The 15993-nt window shown below is 41.8% G+C and overlaps 1 protein-coding gene across 1 annotated transcript; it reads right to left on the bottom strand.

The window, feature by feature from the left end:
• Positions 1–821: 821 nt before the first annotated feature.
• Positions 822–3914, bottom strand: LOC135573887 (SLAM family member 5-like). Its single transcript, XM_065024092.1, has 5 exons — positions 3878–3914; positions 1876–2193; positions 1507–1788; positions 1266–1386; positions 822–831 (listed from the first exon to the last, which is right to left on the bottom strand). The coding sequence occupies exons 1-5, from the start codon at positions 3912–3914 to the stop codon at positions 822–824; spliced, it is 768 nt and encodes a 255-aa protein (XP_064880164.1).
• Positions 3915–15993: the final 12079 nt, after the last annotated feature.

A 15993-nucleotide genomic window follows, 5' to 3' on the forward strand; every position in this document is an offset into this window, starting at 1 on the left:
GTCCTCTCCAGGATATGAGTTATCATGTTGGCCTCTCAGCATGAAGGAGCAAAATGGAAAGTCGCTGTGTCAACATCCCCGCTGGCAACGCTGCGATGTAACTGGAGTGTATAGTAAACCCATGTCAGTTCAGGGTTGTCTCTAAGCCATTTCAGTTCTTGTATAGCTGTTCGCTCCTCCTAGGCAAGGAGTGGGAGGGAGGGGAGGGGAGGGGAGGGAGGGACGGAGAACGACAGGGACATCGTTACAACGTTGCATGTATACATAATATGACGTTTGAAATGTCTTTATTCTTTTGGAACTTCTGTGAGTGTAATGTTTACTGTTCATTTGATTGTTTATTTCCCTTTTGTTTATTATCTACTTCACTTGATTTGGCAAATTTAACATGTGTTTCCCATGCCAATAAAGCCCTTGAATTGAAATGAATTGAATTGAGAGGGGAGATAAAAGGGGTAGGAAACCAACAAATGTAAAAAAAAAAAAAAAATTAAAAAGATGATAGGCCTCTTTATAATAAAACTTTGTGCCAGAGGAAGGAAACGGTTAACTGATCAAATGCATTATTATATACTATATGTGCTGTGTGGCTTCTCATTGTGGAACCCAACCATATCAGATGGGCAAAACTGGTTGCAATGACATCAGGCCTGGTATCAAACTCAGGTGGTCTGTGCAACTCAAGACCACATTAACCCACTGACACAGAGCTAAAGCCTACATACAGTTGTAGACATGAGCCTGTAACATTTTTACTAACCTGGTTATCTGTTCGTTTTTTAGGAGTTATCTCTGTATACTCAATGTCAACTTGCACTCTTTCAGATGAATCTATGAAGACACATAAAGTAAAGTAAATATGGGCCTAAGATGAGGTGTGACTAACTGACAGAGACATACAGATGCTCACCCCCCCTGGACAGGTTCTGTAAACACTCAGGACTCATTTGTTACTATGTAAATCAGTGTCTGTGCTTGCAGTCTTTAAGACAGTGTCAGATGAGATGATCTTTTCAAGTAATCATTGTCAAGAGTGTGTGTGCCTTCTGCTTTTTCAACATTTAGACGTCGTCTGGGATAATGACACTGTCTGACCAAGCAGAGGAAGTGGAGTATATATTTGACCTGCATCCTGTGTTCAAGCAAACATTTCCTACCTTTTCCAAAACACTACCATTGATTGTAAAAAAACACACACACAAAAAAACAAGGCTAAAGAGGTTTTGACTTTGGGGAGTGACCTCACACCTGTAACAGATAAATACCTGCCTTGCGAGTGTTCATTTCTACTCTTCCTTAGATAGATTGCAAATCCAAACAGCCCTGAGACAACCAGAACGCAGAATACAGCAATAATAAGCACACCCAGAGTCCTCTCATTCATGTCTGAAATAAAAAAGAAGGAAATTATTTTTGTAAAATATGTTTTGAATGAGCTCAACTACACTTCACTTTCACTTGGTAATTGCTATTTTCTGGATGGTTTTAATTCAAAATGTCTCTTACCTGCATCATTAGGATGACCATGTTCACTGCAACATTTTGGGACAAGAACTGTCTCATTGCTGACAGGGTTGTGAGCCACACAGCTGTAGGTGGAGTTGTAGTTCTTTCCCTCTACCTCCAAATGGAGAGAAAGATCGGTGGTGAGATCAGGACTGCTGGTCTGGTTTAGTATTTCCTCTCCCCTGTACAAGGTCAAGGTCACCTCTTTTTCATTGTCCACAGAACACACTACACTACAGGAGCTGCTGTCACACTCTGTCACCTGAGGTTTGGAAACAACATCTGGAAGAAAAAATACAAATACATTGAAATTGGAACCTATATTAAATGTTTTTGTAATATACAACACACACACACACAAATACTTACTGTATACAGTGAGCTCAAATATGGTTGTTTTTTTCTCTTCGTCTGTATTCTCAACAGTATAAACCCCAGCATCGTCTATCTGAAGGTCTGACAGAGTGAAGTATTTTGTAACATTGTTCAAACGGAGGCGGTTTTCAAATCTCTTCTCAAGGGTGATTTTGCCTTCTTTACCAGGGTACACATTTGGAATACTGTCAAGGTCTTCATAAAGTAAATTGCCAGTCTTGATCACCCTCTCTTGAAAAGAGAAAGACTGTCCCACGATGCCTTTCACCTGCTGAGTCTCAGACTGGACTGTTTGCTGGGAAGCACAGAGAACTGTGGAAAGAGAGAGACTAAATATTAACACAATGACTGCAGTCGCACACTAAATCTCACAATACCTGGATAAGTGTTTAACATGTCAGTAACTGCATCCATATGATATTGTGATCTGATGTCAGACTGCACTGAAGATGACAATGGCATTCAATCATTAGTTCATGTTTTCTGCACGTCTGCATTTTAGTCGTCTGGAATGACACTAGTGACTTGAGTAATCCCAGTCCTTCTTAGATATTTACAGGTCTAATGTGATGGTTGGGGGCAGGAAATAATTGTTTGGACTAGTAGTTGAATATTTTGTCAGAAATTAAGAAATTAAATTAAGATTTTCCAGTGCAGCCTTTTAAACAGCCTAGATTGTGTCCTTTGATTTTCAGGGTCAGAGGAACATTGCAGCATGATAGAGGAATAATGTAGGCGTTAGATAATGTGTTATTTGTTGAGAACACAGATACAGAGATCAGGGGCATGATTGTCCTACCAGCAGTAGGAAAGAGGCAGCGATTCTGTACATATGGACACTGCAGAAATATTATGATTGTAAGCATCTGTAGCCTGTAGAAAAGTGTTTGCTAAATTACTCAAATGTAATTATCTAGACCGAAGTAATGTATATCAATAATACGTGTGGAAAAAGCACCTAATTGTTATACTTGAGTAAAAGTAAAGATACCTTAAATAAAAATGGCTCAAGTAAAAGTGAAAGTCACCCTGTAAAATACTACTTGAGTAAAAGTCTAAAAGTATTTGATTGTAAATCTACTTAAGTAGAGCTGGCAACTGAAACAGTTGAGAGTAAAACTGACAATAATTGCAACAAAGAATTGGCTGTGACATCAACTTGTAACTAATTGCAATTGTGAAACTGCAGTTACAGTATTCGCAGTATAATGGTTCTTTTGAAAGCAGCAATTGCAGTATAACTGCAAAATAACCAGAGTTAGGACATAACCACTACACCAGAGGTTAGGCAACCCTGATCCTGGAGTGACGCAGGTGATTGATGTTTTTCATTTAACCGACCTGGAAGGACAGGTGTGTTGAATTTAGGCAATAACTGAACTGATCAATTAGCTCAGTTGGTCAGGTGTGGTGCCTAGTTGGAACAAAATCCTGTAGTACCTGCGGCCCTCCAGGAAGAGGATTGCCTACCCCTGTACTACACAATTACTGAATCGTGCAGTATAATCTAACATTCACCCTGCAGGAACAAACGTGACTGTACCTGTGTTATTTTGGACACAGCTATTGCAGTAGCCATATAACTGCACAACTGCAATGATTTTTTTGGGGGGGAAATCATGTTGGTCAATGGAAAATTAAAAGATAAAGGAAGACGGACTAAGAATACAACATCAGAAGACAACTTTTCTCCTGATAACTCAGCTGGATAGCTAACAAGCTAACTGTTTTTCACACGTTGCTAGGGAGTTGCTCAGAGCGTATCTGCTGCATCCCTATTTATAAATGATGTGGATAATTGTGTGGATAAAAGGCAACATTGAGATGCCGTCTTCAATGACCTGTCAAAGGCTTTTGATACTGTTGATCACTCACTGCTAATTCATAGGCTTTCCTCAATTGGCCTAGACCAGTAACTGTGACTATTAAAAAAATGACTTGACAGAGAGAACTCAATGTTCTCTGATGGTGTTAAATCAGGTTTCCTGGATATTACCAAAGGTGTCCCGCATGGGGTCGATTTTGGGTTCCATACTTTTTACTGTTTACATTAACAAAATTGACTGCACTTGTATGCCGATGATACTGTTGTATATGTCATTGCCCCCATGGTTGACCAGGCTCTATCTAAACTACAGTCTGCCTTCATTGTATTACAGAAAAACTTTATTGACCTGAAATTCGTATTGAATCCAGGTTAAAAAAAAAGTATGTTGTTCTCTAGAGCGCATAAAAATAACTCTGATGATTTAAGCATATGTACTTTGGATGGTGTCCATATTGAGTGTGTCCCTGTTTTCAAGTATCTGGGCATCTGGATAGATGGGGAAAAAAAGCATCTCGACCAGTTCGTTAAGACTACAATAAAAAAAATGGGCTTCTTGTATGGAAATATGTCCTGCCTCTCGATAAATAGGAGAAAGCAGATTATTCAGTCCACGTTCCCATCGGTCCTAGACCATGGAGACGTCATATCAGATCAAATCGTATTGGTCACATACACGTGATCAGCAGATGTTATTGCGCGTGTGGCGAAATGCAGTTGCTACTTCGTTAAAGCCGTTAGATGTAGTTCATCATAACCCACTGTGCTTTATTACGGGGCAACAGTTTTAGCACTCGTCACTGCATTTGTATTTGTTTTTATTATGGATCCCCATTGGGGTGTCCGGCAGAATTAAGGCAGTTGTACCATTTTTACCTGTTTTTTAAAAATCTGATTCTACTGCTTGAATCAGCTACCTGATGTGGAATAGAATTCCATGTAGTCATGGCTTTATGTAGTACTGTGCACCTCCCATCATAGTCTGTTGTGGACTTGGGGACTGTGAACAGATCTCTGGTGGCATGTCTTGTGGGGTATGCATGGGTGTCCGAGTATTTTAAACAGACAGCTCGGTAATTCAGCTTGTCAACACCTCTTACAAAAACAAGTAATGAGGAAGCCATGAGAGACGGCATGCATGTCATTAATGTTAGCTCTCAGTGTATTTTTAAGGGCCAGCCGTGCTGCCCTGTTTGAGCCAACTGCAATTTTCCCAAGACCCTCTTTTTTGAATGTAATCAGTTTAGGTTACTGAGTTTGGGTAATCCAAAAGTTACATTACCGATTACAATGTTGGACAGGTAACTAGTAACTGTAACGCATTACATTTAGAAAGTAACCTACCCAACCCTGCGAGTGAGCACATTTCCTATGCCAGACAAAATCACGCCTCATTAGCTCATTGTTATGGATGTAGACAAAAAATGGTTCAGAGAAAGAGAGAATCGTCGCAGCTGCATGTATGAGAAACTAGGGAATGAGCTCTGCCGGTGGAAATGTGCAATTCAATGTGAATCATAAATAAATTGCTGTTAATGCTGTGACTGACCCCCCCCCCCAAAAATGTCACTGTGGTTTCTATTCTGATCTGCTGTATCAAGGTTTTTGCTACAATGTTTTAGCGCTGTTTTCAAATCAATGGAGAGCGCTGTACACTGTTTCGATCTGGCATTTAATTTTACTATGCATAGACCAGACTGTTTTCAGAACCATGGACAGAGTCCATAGAAAACAAGGTTCTGGAACTATCAACCAGCGCTTGAGTAGTTTGCTTTACCTGGCAGTCAATACGAATAGAACTAACGAGAATTTCTCGTATTTCTCTGTAGCATCACGTTTTGTTGAAAAATGTAGTCCATGTGTCCATGTGACATTTTTATCATGGCTGTGATGGTCTTGTCACGCCCTGGCCTTAGTTATCTTTTTTTCTTTATTATTTTGGTTAGGCCAGGGTGTGACATGGGTGATTTATTGTGTTTCGTCTTGTCTATGGGTTTTATTAGATTAATGGGGTTGTGTTCAGTTTAGTTGTCTAGGTAAGTCTATGGTTGCCTAGAGTGGTTCTCAATCAGAGGCAGGTGTTTATCGTTGTCTCTGATTGAGAACCATATTTAGGCAGCCATATTCTTTGGGTATTTTGTGGGTGATTGTTTCCTGTGTCAGTGTTTGTGCCACATGGGACTGTTTCGGGTTTTCACGTCTTGTTTTGTAGTTGTGTTCATGTTGAGATTTTCTTATTAAAAGAACCATGGACACTAACCACGCTGCATATTGGTCCTCTGATTCTTCTCGCCTCTCCTCTTCAGATGAAGAGGAGGAAAACCGTGACAGAATCACCCACCACAACAGGACCAATCGGCGTGGTGACAGGCAGCGCCAGCAGGAGCAGCGATATCAGGATTTCGGGACATGGGAGCAGAATCTGGACTATACAACTTGGGAAGAGATAGACAGGTGGGTGGTCGACCCAGGGAGAGTGCCGGAGCGCGCCTGGGATTCGATGGAGCAGTGCGAGGAAGGTTACAGGAGAATGGAGTTGGAGAAACGAGCACGGCGGCGCGGTAGGAAGCCCGAGATTCAGCCCCTAAAATTTCTTGGGGAGGGGTCACACAGGAAGTATGGCGAAGCCAGGTAGGAGACCTACGCCAACTTCCTGTGCTTACCGGAGAGCGAGAGGGACCGGGCAGGCACCGTGTTATGCTGTGGAGCGCACAGTGTCTCCAGTGCGGGTGCATAGCCCGGTGCGGAACATACCAGCTCCTCGGATCGGCCGTGCTAGAGTGGGCATCGAGCCAGGTAAAATTGGGCAGGCTCGGTGCTCAAGAGCTCTAGTGCGCCTGCACGGTCTGGTCTATCCAATGCCACCGACCGCACCAGGCTTCCTATGCGTGTCCAGAGCCCAGTACTCCCTGTTTCTCCTCCCGCACTCGCCCTGAGGTGCGTGTCCTCGGTCCAGTACCACCAGTGCCGGCACCACACACCAGGCCTACAGTGCACCTCGCCTCTCCAGCGCAGCCGGAGCCTCCCGCCTGTTCGGCGCTGCCAGAGCTTCCGCCCCTCAGTCCAGAGGTGCCAGAGCCCCTCAGTCCAGAGGCGCCAGAGCACCTCTGTCCAGCACTGCCAGAGCCTTCCTCCTCTCCAGCGTTGCCTGAGCTGCCCGTCTGTCCATAGCTGCTAAAGTCTCCCGTCTGTCCAGAGCTGCTAGAGTCTCCCGTCTGTCCAGAGCTGCTAGAGTCTCCCGTCTGTCCAAAGCTGCTAGAGTCTCCCGTCTGTCCAGAGCTGCTAGAGTCTCCCGTCTGTCCAGAGCTGCTAGAGTCTCCCGTCTGTCCAGAGCTGCTAGAGTCTCCCGTCTGTCCAGAGCTGCTAGAGTCTCCCGTCTGTCCAGAGCCGCCAGTCAGCCAGGATCCTCCAGAGCCGCCAGTCAGCCAGGATCCTCCAGAGCCGCCAGTCAGCCAGGATCCTCCAGAGCCGCCAGTCAGCGAGGATCCGCCAGAGCCGCCATTCAGCCAGGATCCGCCAGAGCCGCCATTCAGCCAGGATCCACCAGAGCCGCCATTCAGCCAGGATCCGCCAGAGTCGCCATTCAGCCAGGATCCGCCAGAGTCGCCATTCAGCCAGGATCCGCCAGAGTCGCCACACCTGTCATCATTCCTCACTCATACTCTGAGTTGATATTCACGTCGTAAGAAGGAATTCCCCTTGAACCACGCCCACAAATTGGGAATAACAAACATTCTTTCCCATCGACCCCCATTGTAAAAGAGCCAACTTCATAGGATATTTTTACTTATATAGAAATAACAAAACATGCCGAAAGGCTGCTGGGTTGTTCAATGTACATTTAACCAGGTAAAAAATCCTGACCAATGGTTCGCAGTGCTCCCATGTAGGGAAATAAAGCCTGTGAGAAAATCCCTGCGAGGTTTCAGGCTATTCGGTGTAGGAGAGCGGGAAATGTGGGGCCGTTGTCCAAGTATTTACACGTAGCTTTGTGTGTGGAAAACATTTAATCTCAAGCAAGACATTTAACTTGTGTAGTGTATAGTCCGTTTGTAACTCCACTCACTACTTGTATATGTATAGTCCGTTTGTGTTGTTCTTGGCTGGCTTAACGTTCTGGTCAGCAGCAAGCACTGCTAGCACGTCATGAAAAAGGCCATGAGGGAAGCGCTACAATGTAACACTTTTCTAAGTTGTGAGAAAGCTCGGGAGCAGGCAATGTTTAAAAGTAATCTTAAGATATGTTGTACTTTTGTTAAATGTAGTTTTGTAATTGACTAAAACAAGCAGACAACAAGAAAAAGGCTGTGAGCCAATGACCTACATAACCAAAGGTTGTTTTCCCCACAGGCGGGCAGGGTCGCAATATTCTTTCTAATACCGACTGGGACTACCTGCTGATAATCATGACTTTTTTAATGTTTGTATGGTCATTAGTTATATTATCTGTCTAGACAGGCTACTTTAGGAAACATCCCGAATGGACATAGAGAGAATTAGAAAACGCACACACACACACGCTAAAAGTCTGGACCGTACAAGGCTACACTGAACACACGGTGCCAGGCTGAAAAATGTGTAGGTGTCCCCATATGCCTAATATTTAAATTGAGGAAATGTGATCAGAATCATTATTTTAGTGATGCATGTGAGACATCCCTCCATATGAAAAGGATCCTGCTGATGTAAGCTGCAGGATAGCACACTTGCAATTGATATGCTTTTATGAATGAGAAAGTGAACTTGCCATTTCCAAAAAGGAGCTCGGTGGGGAGTCGGAGATTCGCTGTTTTATGATCTGTTGTCTACCTCAACAGCAAGGGTTTCATTAAATCGGCCAAGGCACCATATTTGTTTTATTACATATTTAAATAAACATGACGCATATGGTGATGTTCAAGTTCAACTTAAATTCATTGTCCCACAAGCGTGCGTCAGACCTGGCTCTCTGGCTTGCATAGCACAGGTGGTGGTCGCCTGCATTCACTGTAGTAGGCTAGGCATAATATAGGCTCCAATACTAATGGTGGCTTAATAGCCCAGCCTATGAATGAATTTTTTTGCATAAAGATTGTGATCGGAGGACAGCTGTGAGGGTTATACAATCAGGATCAAATCCTCAGATTTCCTTGAGCTCATTATTGAAAGAATGTTCATATTTGAAGATTGCCAAAAGGCAAGTCCTTTTGGCAATGACAAGGAGTGGTAACGAGTGGAATGTTAGCTAAGAGACTGGTACTCAGGCTAGAGGTGAGGTCCCTGAACCAATAACAGTTGCCCAGTGACAGTGGTTGTATTCATGAAAGTCATATGGGGTGGAAGCTATTTAAAGGGCAATTCCGTCACTTTTCAACATCATATTCATCATCTTCAGCACCAAACCAGTGTCTACATATGTGAAAACATCGTATTTCTGTGATCTGTGGTTATGAAGATAAGAAGAAAGTTTCATCACAGGGTAGGATTAAAGATTATAAACAGTGATTTTCAAAACCTGCAACAAGTTTCTAGGGTATTTTTTTTGCTCCCCACATCACCGCAAATACTTATTTTTTCTTGTTGTTGACAAAACATAGGAATGTGCCGTTTTCACATATGTTGACACTTGTATTGTGCTGGAGATTATGAAAATGAGTTTGGAAAGTAGTGGAGTTGTCCTTTAAGTTTTAAGGAAACTTTTTTTTTTACATGAAATGAATAAACTTTTTTCAAAAAAATATGCAAAGTAAAAAAACGTGCTGTGCTGTGAATCCATGAACCTATAATAGTTGGTTAAATTCGGAATGCAATTAGCGGAATTCACATTCGGTCTGTGCTCTAAGCACTAGTCTAGGCTTCCTTGTCAGGAAAGTCAACAATCGTACAAAAATAGACCTAAATGTGTTTTAAATTTCCAAAGCTATTAATGAAAACATTGTACATCTCAAATATAACAATAATTAGGTTACTTATCTATCATTTCCCACATACACTTTTAGTTAGTGCAGCAAATCAGTAAGAATAAAATAAACATACCATCAATGGCAAAATATAGCAGAATGAACGTCAGTCTGGCAAGCCTTCTCCATCTGAACAAATGGTTCATTCCTCTAAAGCTCCAGCTGTTCAGTGGTGTGATCTGTAAAGAACCAGAAAGACGTGACCTTGTCTTGGTACAGAGAAGAGAATAGACTCAACCAGACCAGCAGCCCTCTGGTGTGTATTCATTACACCAATTCTGTTGTAAAACCTTTCTTAAACGGAAGTTTAAAAAAAGAACAGGGAAGGACGTACCTGAATTTGTCCAATAGAACCTGTTTTTCTAGTTGCAACTGTTTCGACTAATGATTACACCCCCGATCTCATCACCAGCCTGTCTCTCCCATCTACAGTGGTGTAGTTGCAAACACTGTCGGTAATTACACTTCACCATAAACATCACTGAGGAGATGGAGGCCATCATCTCTGAGCTCATTACACTATAGAACAGTTCATAGACTTGTTGTGTAGTGATGAACCAGGGTGTAGGTTGTTAAATCAAATCAAATAAATGTGTATTTGTCACCTCATCAACAATGCAGGTTATAAGAAAAATAAGAGTTAAGAAAAATATTTACCAAATCAACTAAAGTAAAAAGTAAAAGATATATAACAATGAGGCTATATACAGGGGGTACCGGTATATGTGCAGTGGTACAGGTTAGTCGAGGTAATTGAGCATGTTCAGCAGTCTTATGGCTTGGAAGTAGAAATTATTAAGAAGCCTTTTGGACCTAGACTTGGGGCTTGCCGTGTGGTAGCAGAGATAACAGTCTATGACTAGGGTTTTTGGCAATTTTTAGGGCCTTCCTCTGACACCGCCTGGTTTAGAGGTCCTGGATGGAAGGAAGCTTGGCCCCATTGATATACTGGGCCGTACGCACTACCCTCTGTAGGCCGAGCAGTTGCCATTCCAGGCGATGATGCAACCAGTCATTATTCTCTCGATGGTGCAGCTGTAGTACATTTTGAAGATCTGAGGTCCCATGCCAAAACTTTTCAGTCTCCTGAGGGTGAAAAGATGTTGTCACGACTCTCTTGGTGTGTTTGGACCATGATAGTTTGTTAGTGATGTGGACACCAAGGACCTTGAAGGTCTCAACCTGCTCCACTACAGCCCCGTCAATGAAAATGGAGGCGTGATCAGGCCCTCCTTTTTCTGTAGTCCACGATCATGTCCTTTGTCTTGATCATGTTGAGGGAGAGGTTGTTGACCTGGCACCACACTTACAGGTCTCTGACCTCCTCCCTATAGGCTGTCTCATTGTTGTCGGTGATCAGGCCTACCACTGTTGTGTCGTTGGTAAACATAATGATGGTTTTGGAGTGGTGCTTGGCCACACAGTCGTGGGTGAATAGGGAGTACAGGAGGGGACTAAGCATGCACCCCTGAGGAGCCACCGTGTTGAGGATCAGTGTGGCAGATGTTGTTGCCTACCCTTACCACCTGGGGGTGGCCTGTCAGGAAGTCCAGGATCCAGTTGCAAAGGGAGGTGTTTAGTCCCAGGGTCCTTAGCTTAGTGATGAGCTTTCAGGGCACTATGGTGTTGAATGCTGAGTTGTAGTCAATGAACAGCATTCTCACGTAGGGGTTCCTTTTATCCAGGTGGGAAAGGGCAGTGTTGAGTGCAATAGAGATTTAAGCTTTGAGACAATTGAGTCATGGATTTGTGTATCCATTCAAAGGCTGAATAGATATAACAACATTTTTAAGTGTCCCTTGAACAGTGTATAGCAGTAGTTGCCAGATGCACCGGTTTGAGTCTGTCAAGAATTGCTATGTAGCTAGGTTTTTCACGCTCAACAGTTTTAGGGTGTGTAATCCAGAATGGTCTGCCACCGAAAAGACATCCAGCCAACTTGACACAACTGTGGGAAGCATTGGAGTCAACATGGGCCAGCATCCCTGTGGAACACTTTTGACAACTTGTAGAGGCCATGCCATTACAAATTGAGGCTGTTCTGAGTGCAAAAGTGGGTGCAATTAATATTAGGAAGATGTTCCTAATATTTTGTACACTTAGTGCCTTCAGTAAGTAATTCATAACAATTTACTTAATTTCACATTTTGTTGTGTTACAGACTAAATTCAAAATGGATTAAATAGATGTTTTTTCCTCACCCATTGTTAAGGAAATTTTTACCTATAATGACTAATTATGTATACATTTCAATCAGGACTGAATAATCAGAATACTAGTGTGTTACTGTATATGTACTAATCAGAATACTATATATGTATGAGTTTTCTTTCTTGATCCCAGTACTGAAGATAATGTGTGTGTGAATGTGGTCAAGAGTTTAGAACGATGACGGTCTGTTCCTTGGTACAAAATTAATGAACTATATCTCCAGACTGACTAGAATGCTTATCTACACTGACTGACCTTGGCTCTAGGCGAGGAGGGAAGGCTTGAGAGCTATAGAGCCTTTCTACCAGTGTCAAGAAGAGACGGAATATTTAGAAAATGCTGACGTCATTTTCAGTTTATAACCTGTGGTAAAATGTGTGTGTACTCAGTACTCTCTTGAATAAAGGCTGTTACTTGACTTTAAGACCAGGGCTCTGTCCATTCCTATAAAATAAGGGTCTTACAAATTCTTATGAATTGAGAGTGTTTAATTTTAATTGGGATTTAAAACAGAGGAATTAAATTCCTTCAATACCCATCTACACACAATACCCCATAATGAGAAAGTGAAGATGTTTTTGGAAATGTTTGCACATTTATTGAAATATAAACACAGAAATATCTCATTTACACAGGTATTCATACCCCGAGTCAATACTTTGTAGAAGCATCTTTTGCAGTCATTACAGCTGTGTCTTTCTTGGTAAGTCTCTAAGAGCTTTGCACACCTGGATTGTACAATATTTGCACATTCTTATTCTTCAAGCTTCGTGAAGTTAGTTGTTGATCATTGCTAGACAGACTTTTTCAAGTCTTGCCATGGATTTTAAGTCCAAATTGTAGCTAGACCACTCAGGAACATTCAATGTTTTCTTGGTAAGCAACACCAGTGTAAAGTAGGCCTTATGTTTTAGGTTATTGTCTTGGTGAAGGGTGAATTTGTCTCCCAGTGTGTTGGAAAACAGGCTGAACCAGGTTTTCCTCCAGGATTTTGCCTATGCTTAGCTGTATTCCGTTTATTTGTATCCTAATAAACTCCCAGAGCCTTGCCAATGTAGCCACAAACATGCTTGAAAATATTAATAGTGGCACACAGTGATGTGTTGTGATTGATTTGCACATAATGCTTTGTATTCAGGAAATAAAGTTAATTTCTTTGCCACATTTTTTGCAGATTTACTTTAGTGTCTTATTGCAAACATGATTCATGTTTAGAAATATTTGTAATTCTGTACTGGCTTAATTCTTTTCACTCTGTCATTTAGGTTAGTATTGTGGACAACTACAATGTTGTTGATCCATCCTCCGTTTTCTCCTATCACAGCCATTAAACTCTGTAACTGTTTTAAATTCACCATTGGTCTCATGGTGAAAACTGAACAGTTTCCTTCCTCTCCAGCAGCTGAGTTAGGAAGGACATCTGTATCTTTGTAGTGACTGGGTGTATTGATGTCCCATCCAAAGTGTAATTAATAACTTCAAATGCTCAAAATGATGTATTCAATGGTTGTCTTTTATATTTTTACCCATCTATAAATAGGTGGTCTTGTTTGTGAGGCATTGTAAAACCTCCCTGGTCTTTGTGTTTGAATCTGTGTTTAAAATGCACTGCTTGACTGAGGGACCTTACCGATAACTGCTTTACCATTAAAATTAATAATTTACTCTGGCACAATCAGACATACAGTGCTGAAAGTATCATCAACATCATATTTGCATATAACTGTACCGGTCTCTGACTCTCTCATTCCCTTCATAAGTTTACCTGGTGTGTGTTGCAGTACAGTAAAAGTAGCATTGTAGCATGACCTGCATTACAGTAGGACTAACTGATGTAAAGAAATGTAAATCCCAAATTGTGTAATAAAATGTAAAGATTTTTGCTTTTATAAAGCAGTGAGGGAAAAAGTACCCAATTGTCATACGTGTTGTGGTTGATTGTTAGTTGATCTCATGTGTTTACATTGAATAGAGTATCGAGGTGTTTTGACACTTGAACAGGATTTTCTGGTGTATCTCTAGATCAGGGTTTCCCAAGCTCGCTCCTGGGGCCCCCCAGGATAACTTCAACAGAGCTTGACGATGAGATGGTGACTTGAATCAGCTGTGTAGTGCTAGGGGGGAAAAACTAAACGCACCCGAGGTAGGTAAACCCTGCTCTAGATGACAGATTGATAAAGCCATCACCTGCTCCTTATCTATTGCATCATATTTTCAATCAGACTATGAAATACAATGCATTAGATAGAAAGTAAAACTGCCTGAAGGCCAGGGTATCAGGCCAAGGTATCAGGCCAGGGTATCAGGCCAGGGTATTATGTAGATTACAATGAAGGTTACTGAAGGAGTATTATGTAGAATACAGTGAAGGTTACTGAAGGAGTATTAGGTACATTTCCAATGGAGGTTACTGAATGTTAATGTCCATCAGAGAGAACGGTAAATGGTAGTTCATGTGTCAAGACAAATAAATGCAGTTCAAAAGAAAATGCTATAAAAAGTGCAGCTGCTACATCTTTTCAATAATGTATTTGAAGGTTGTTACACATGTTGCTTCTATCAGATCAGAGTAGCATGTCTCTTTCTGTAAGCATGGTGTGGTCCTGATAGAAATGTGCTGTATAGAACTGTAAAGCCACCTCTTCTGTACATCACTCTGCAAGGTTCTTTGAATAAGGTCCTGATGTTAGTCTCAAAACAACACCCACAAAACAGAGAGAGAGTGGGAGCCTTGTGGTTGCTATATCTCAAGTAAAACTACACAAATACATGTATCAAAATGAACGTGTCAACATACATGGATTCCATCAACCCCCCCACATTGTCTGTGTACGTGTGGTAGTGTGCGTGTGTGTGCATGTACGCTTCTCTATTGCCATCTATGTCAAGGTGTGGTTATCGCTTATTTGTTCTCTCTGTTGTCAGTAGCCTATATGGGTCAGTCGCTGTCATTCTCATTATAGGGGAGATGTGGTACCTTCCTCTATCTCTGCACAGCTTTTCTCAAGCAAGAAAGCTGTCACCACAAACCATGCTCTCAGTCCCCTGCACCCACATTTAGCAGAAACTTTTATAAAGTGACTTACAATAAGTGTATTCAACTAAAATAGGTAAGATAACCACATACAGTTTCACAATAATTCCCCCAAAAATTATATCGGCCAAAAATTCTGTGCAAGTCAGATCTGTGCTAGGTAGGGGGAAAAAGTTTTTTTTTTTACTTAAATACTTTACACCACTGGTCAAATTAAGCACTCCTGTGCCTAACCTTTAACCTCAACTTAGTTTTAACTGAACAGAAGGGGAAATTAACAGAACAGATAATGACGCATGTTGTTCTCTGGTCAGAGGCAGTAGGACGGCTTCCAACTGTGACCTGTTATCAAAGTGGCCCTCTGTTAGTTCTCAGGGGAGCATAGTCTTCCATATCTCATTGGTAGAGCATGGCTCTTGCAACCCCAGGATACTGGGTTTGATTCCCGAGACCACCCGTACGTAAAATGTAAGTCACTTTGGATGAAAGTGTCTGCTAAATTACATAACGATTCTACAATGTATACCGAATAGACTTTCTAGCTGCATGCTGACATTTTAACATTATATGGCCTCTCACTTTCACATGACAGAGATAGGGAAAGAGAGGCAGACACAATGAGAGTGAGAGAGAGACACTAGAGAGAAAGAGAGTCAGATATAAGATGATGCATTAACCATTGGAAAACATTTTAAAGTGCTTGAATGGTGTGGTAATTATGATTTGCCAGGATTAGACAGAGCTTGAATGTGTGGTTGCCATGCATAGGCAGGAGGGTAAGAGAGATGGGGTCTTAGTGTTTGAGATGTGTTCATTAAGTACACCACCACAAGCTCATCAATAGCATCTTAATTGGATTAAATGCTCATAAGATCATTTGAAGGTACAAGAGGTATGATCAATGATATTTATTTCTCTTTATGGAGACGTGTAGTTAAGGTCTCTGTCTCTAAGCTAGACAGGATGTGGTGGGGCTGCAGAGAAACACAGATGATAGAAAACGGGGGCAGGGAGAAGTACACCATCTCTGACTGATATCATCAACCACACGGCCAAGGTGACAAGCACCAAAAACCTGATGAAGACAGCTTGTCTGTCGAAAC

Source organism: Oncorhynchus nerka, linkage group LG11, assembly GCF_034236695.1.
Source record: "Oncorhynchus nerka isolate Pitt River linkage group LG11, Oner_Uvic_2.0, whole genome shotgun sequence".
NCBI lineage: Eukaryota > Metazoa > Chordata > Actinopteri > Salmoniformes > Salmonidae > Oncorhynchus > Oncorhynchus nerka.

Coding starts and splice junctions, on each gene's coding strand:
- LOC135573887 (XM_065024092.1), bottom strand. CDS start 3,914: ATGGAACCCAAAATCGACCCCATGCGGGACACCTTTG. Junction 2,194..3,877: donor CCCCATGCGGGACACCTTTG/GTAATATCCAGG, acceptor CTCTTTCCACAG/TTCTCTGTGCTTCCCAGCAA. Junction 1,387..1,506: donor TGGTCATCCTAATGATGCAG/GTAAGAGACATT, acceptor TTTTTATTTCAG/ACATGAATGAGAGGACTCTG.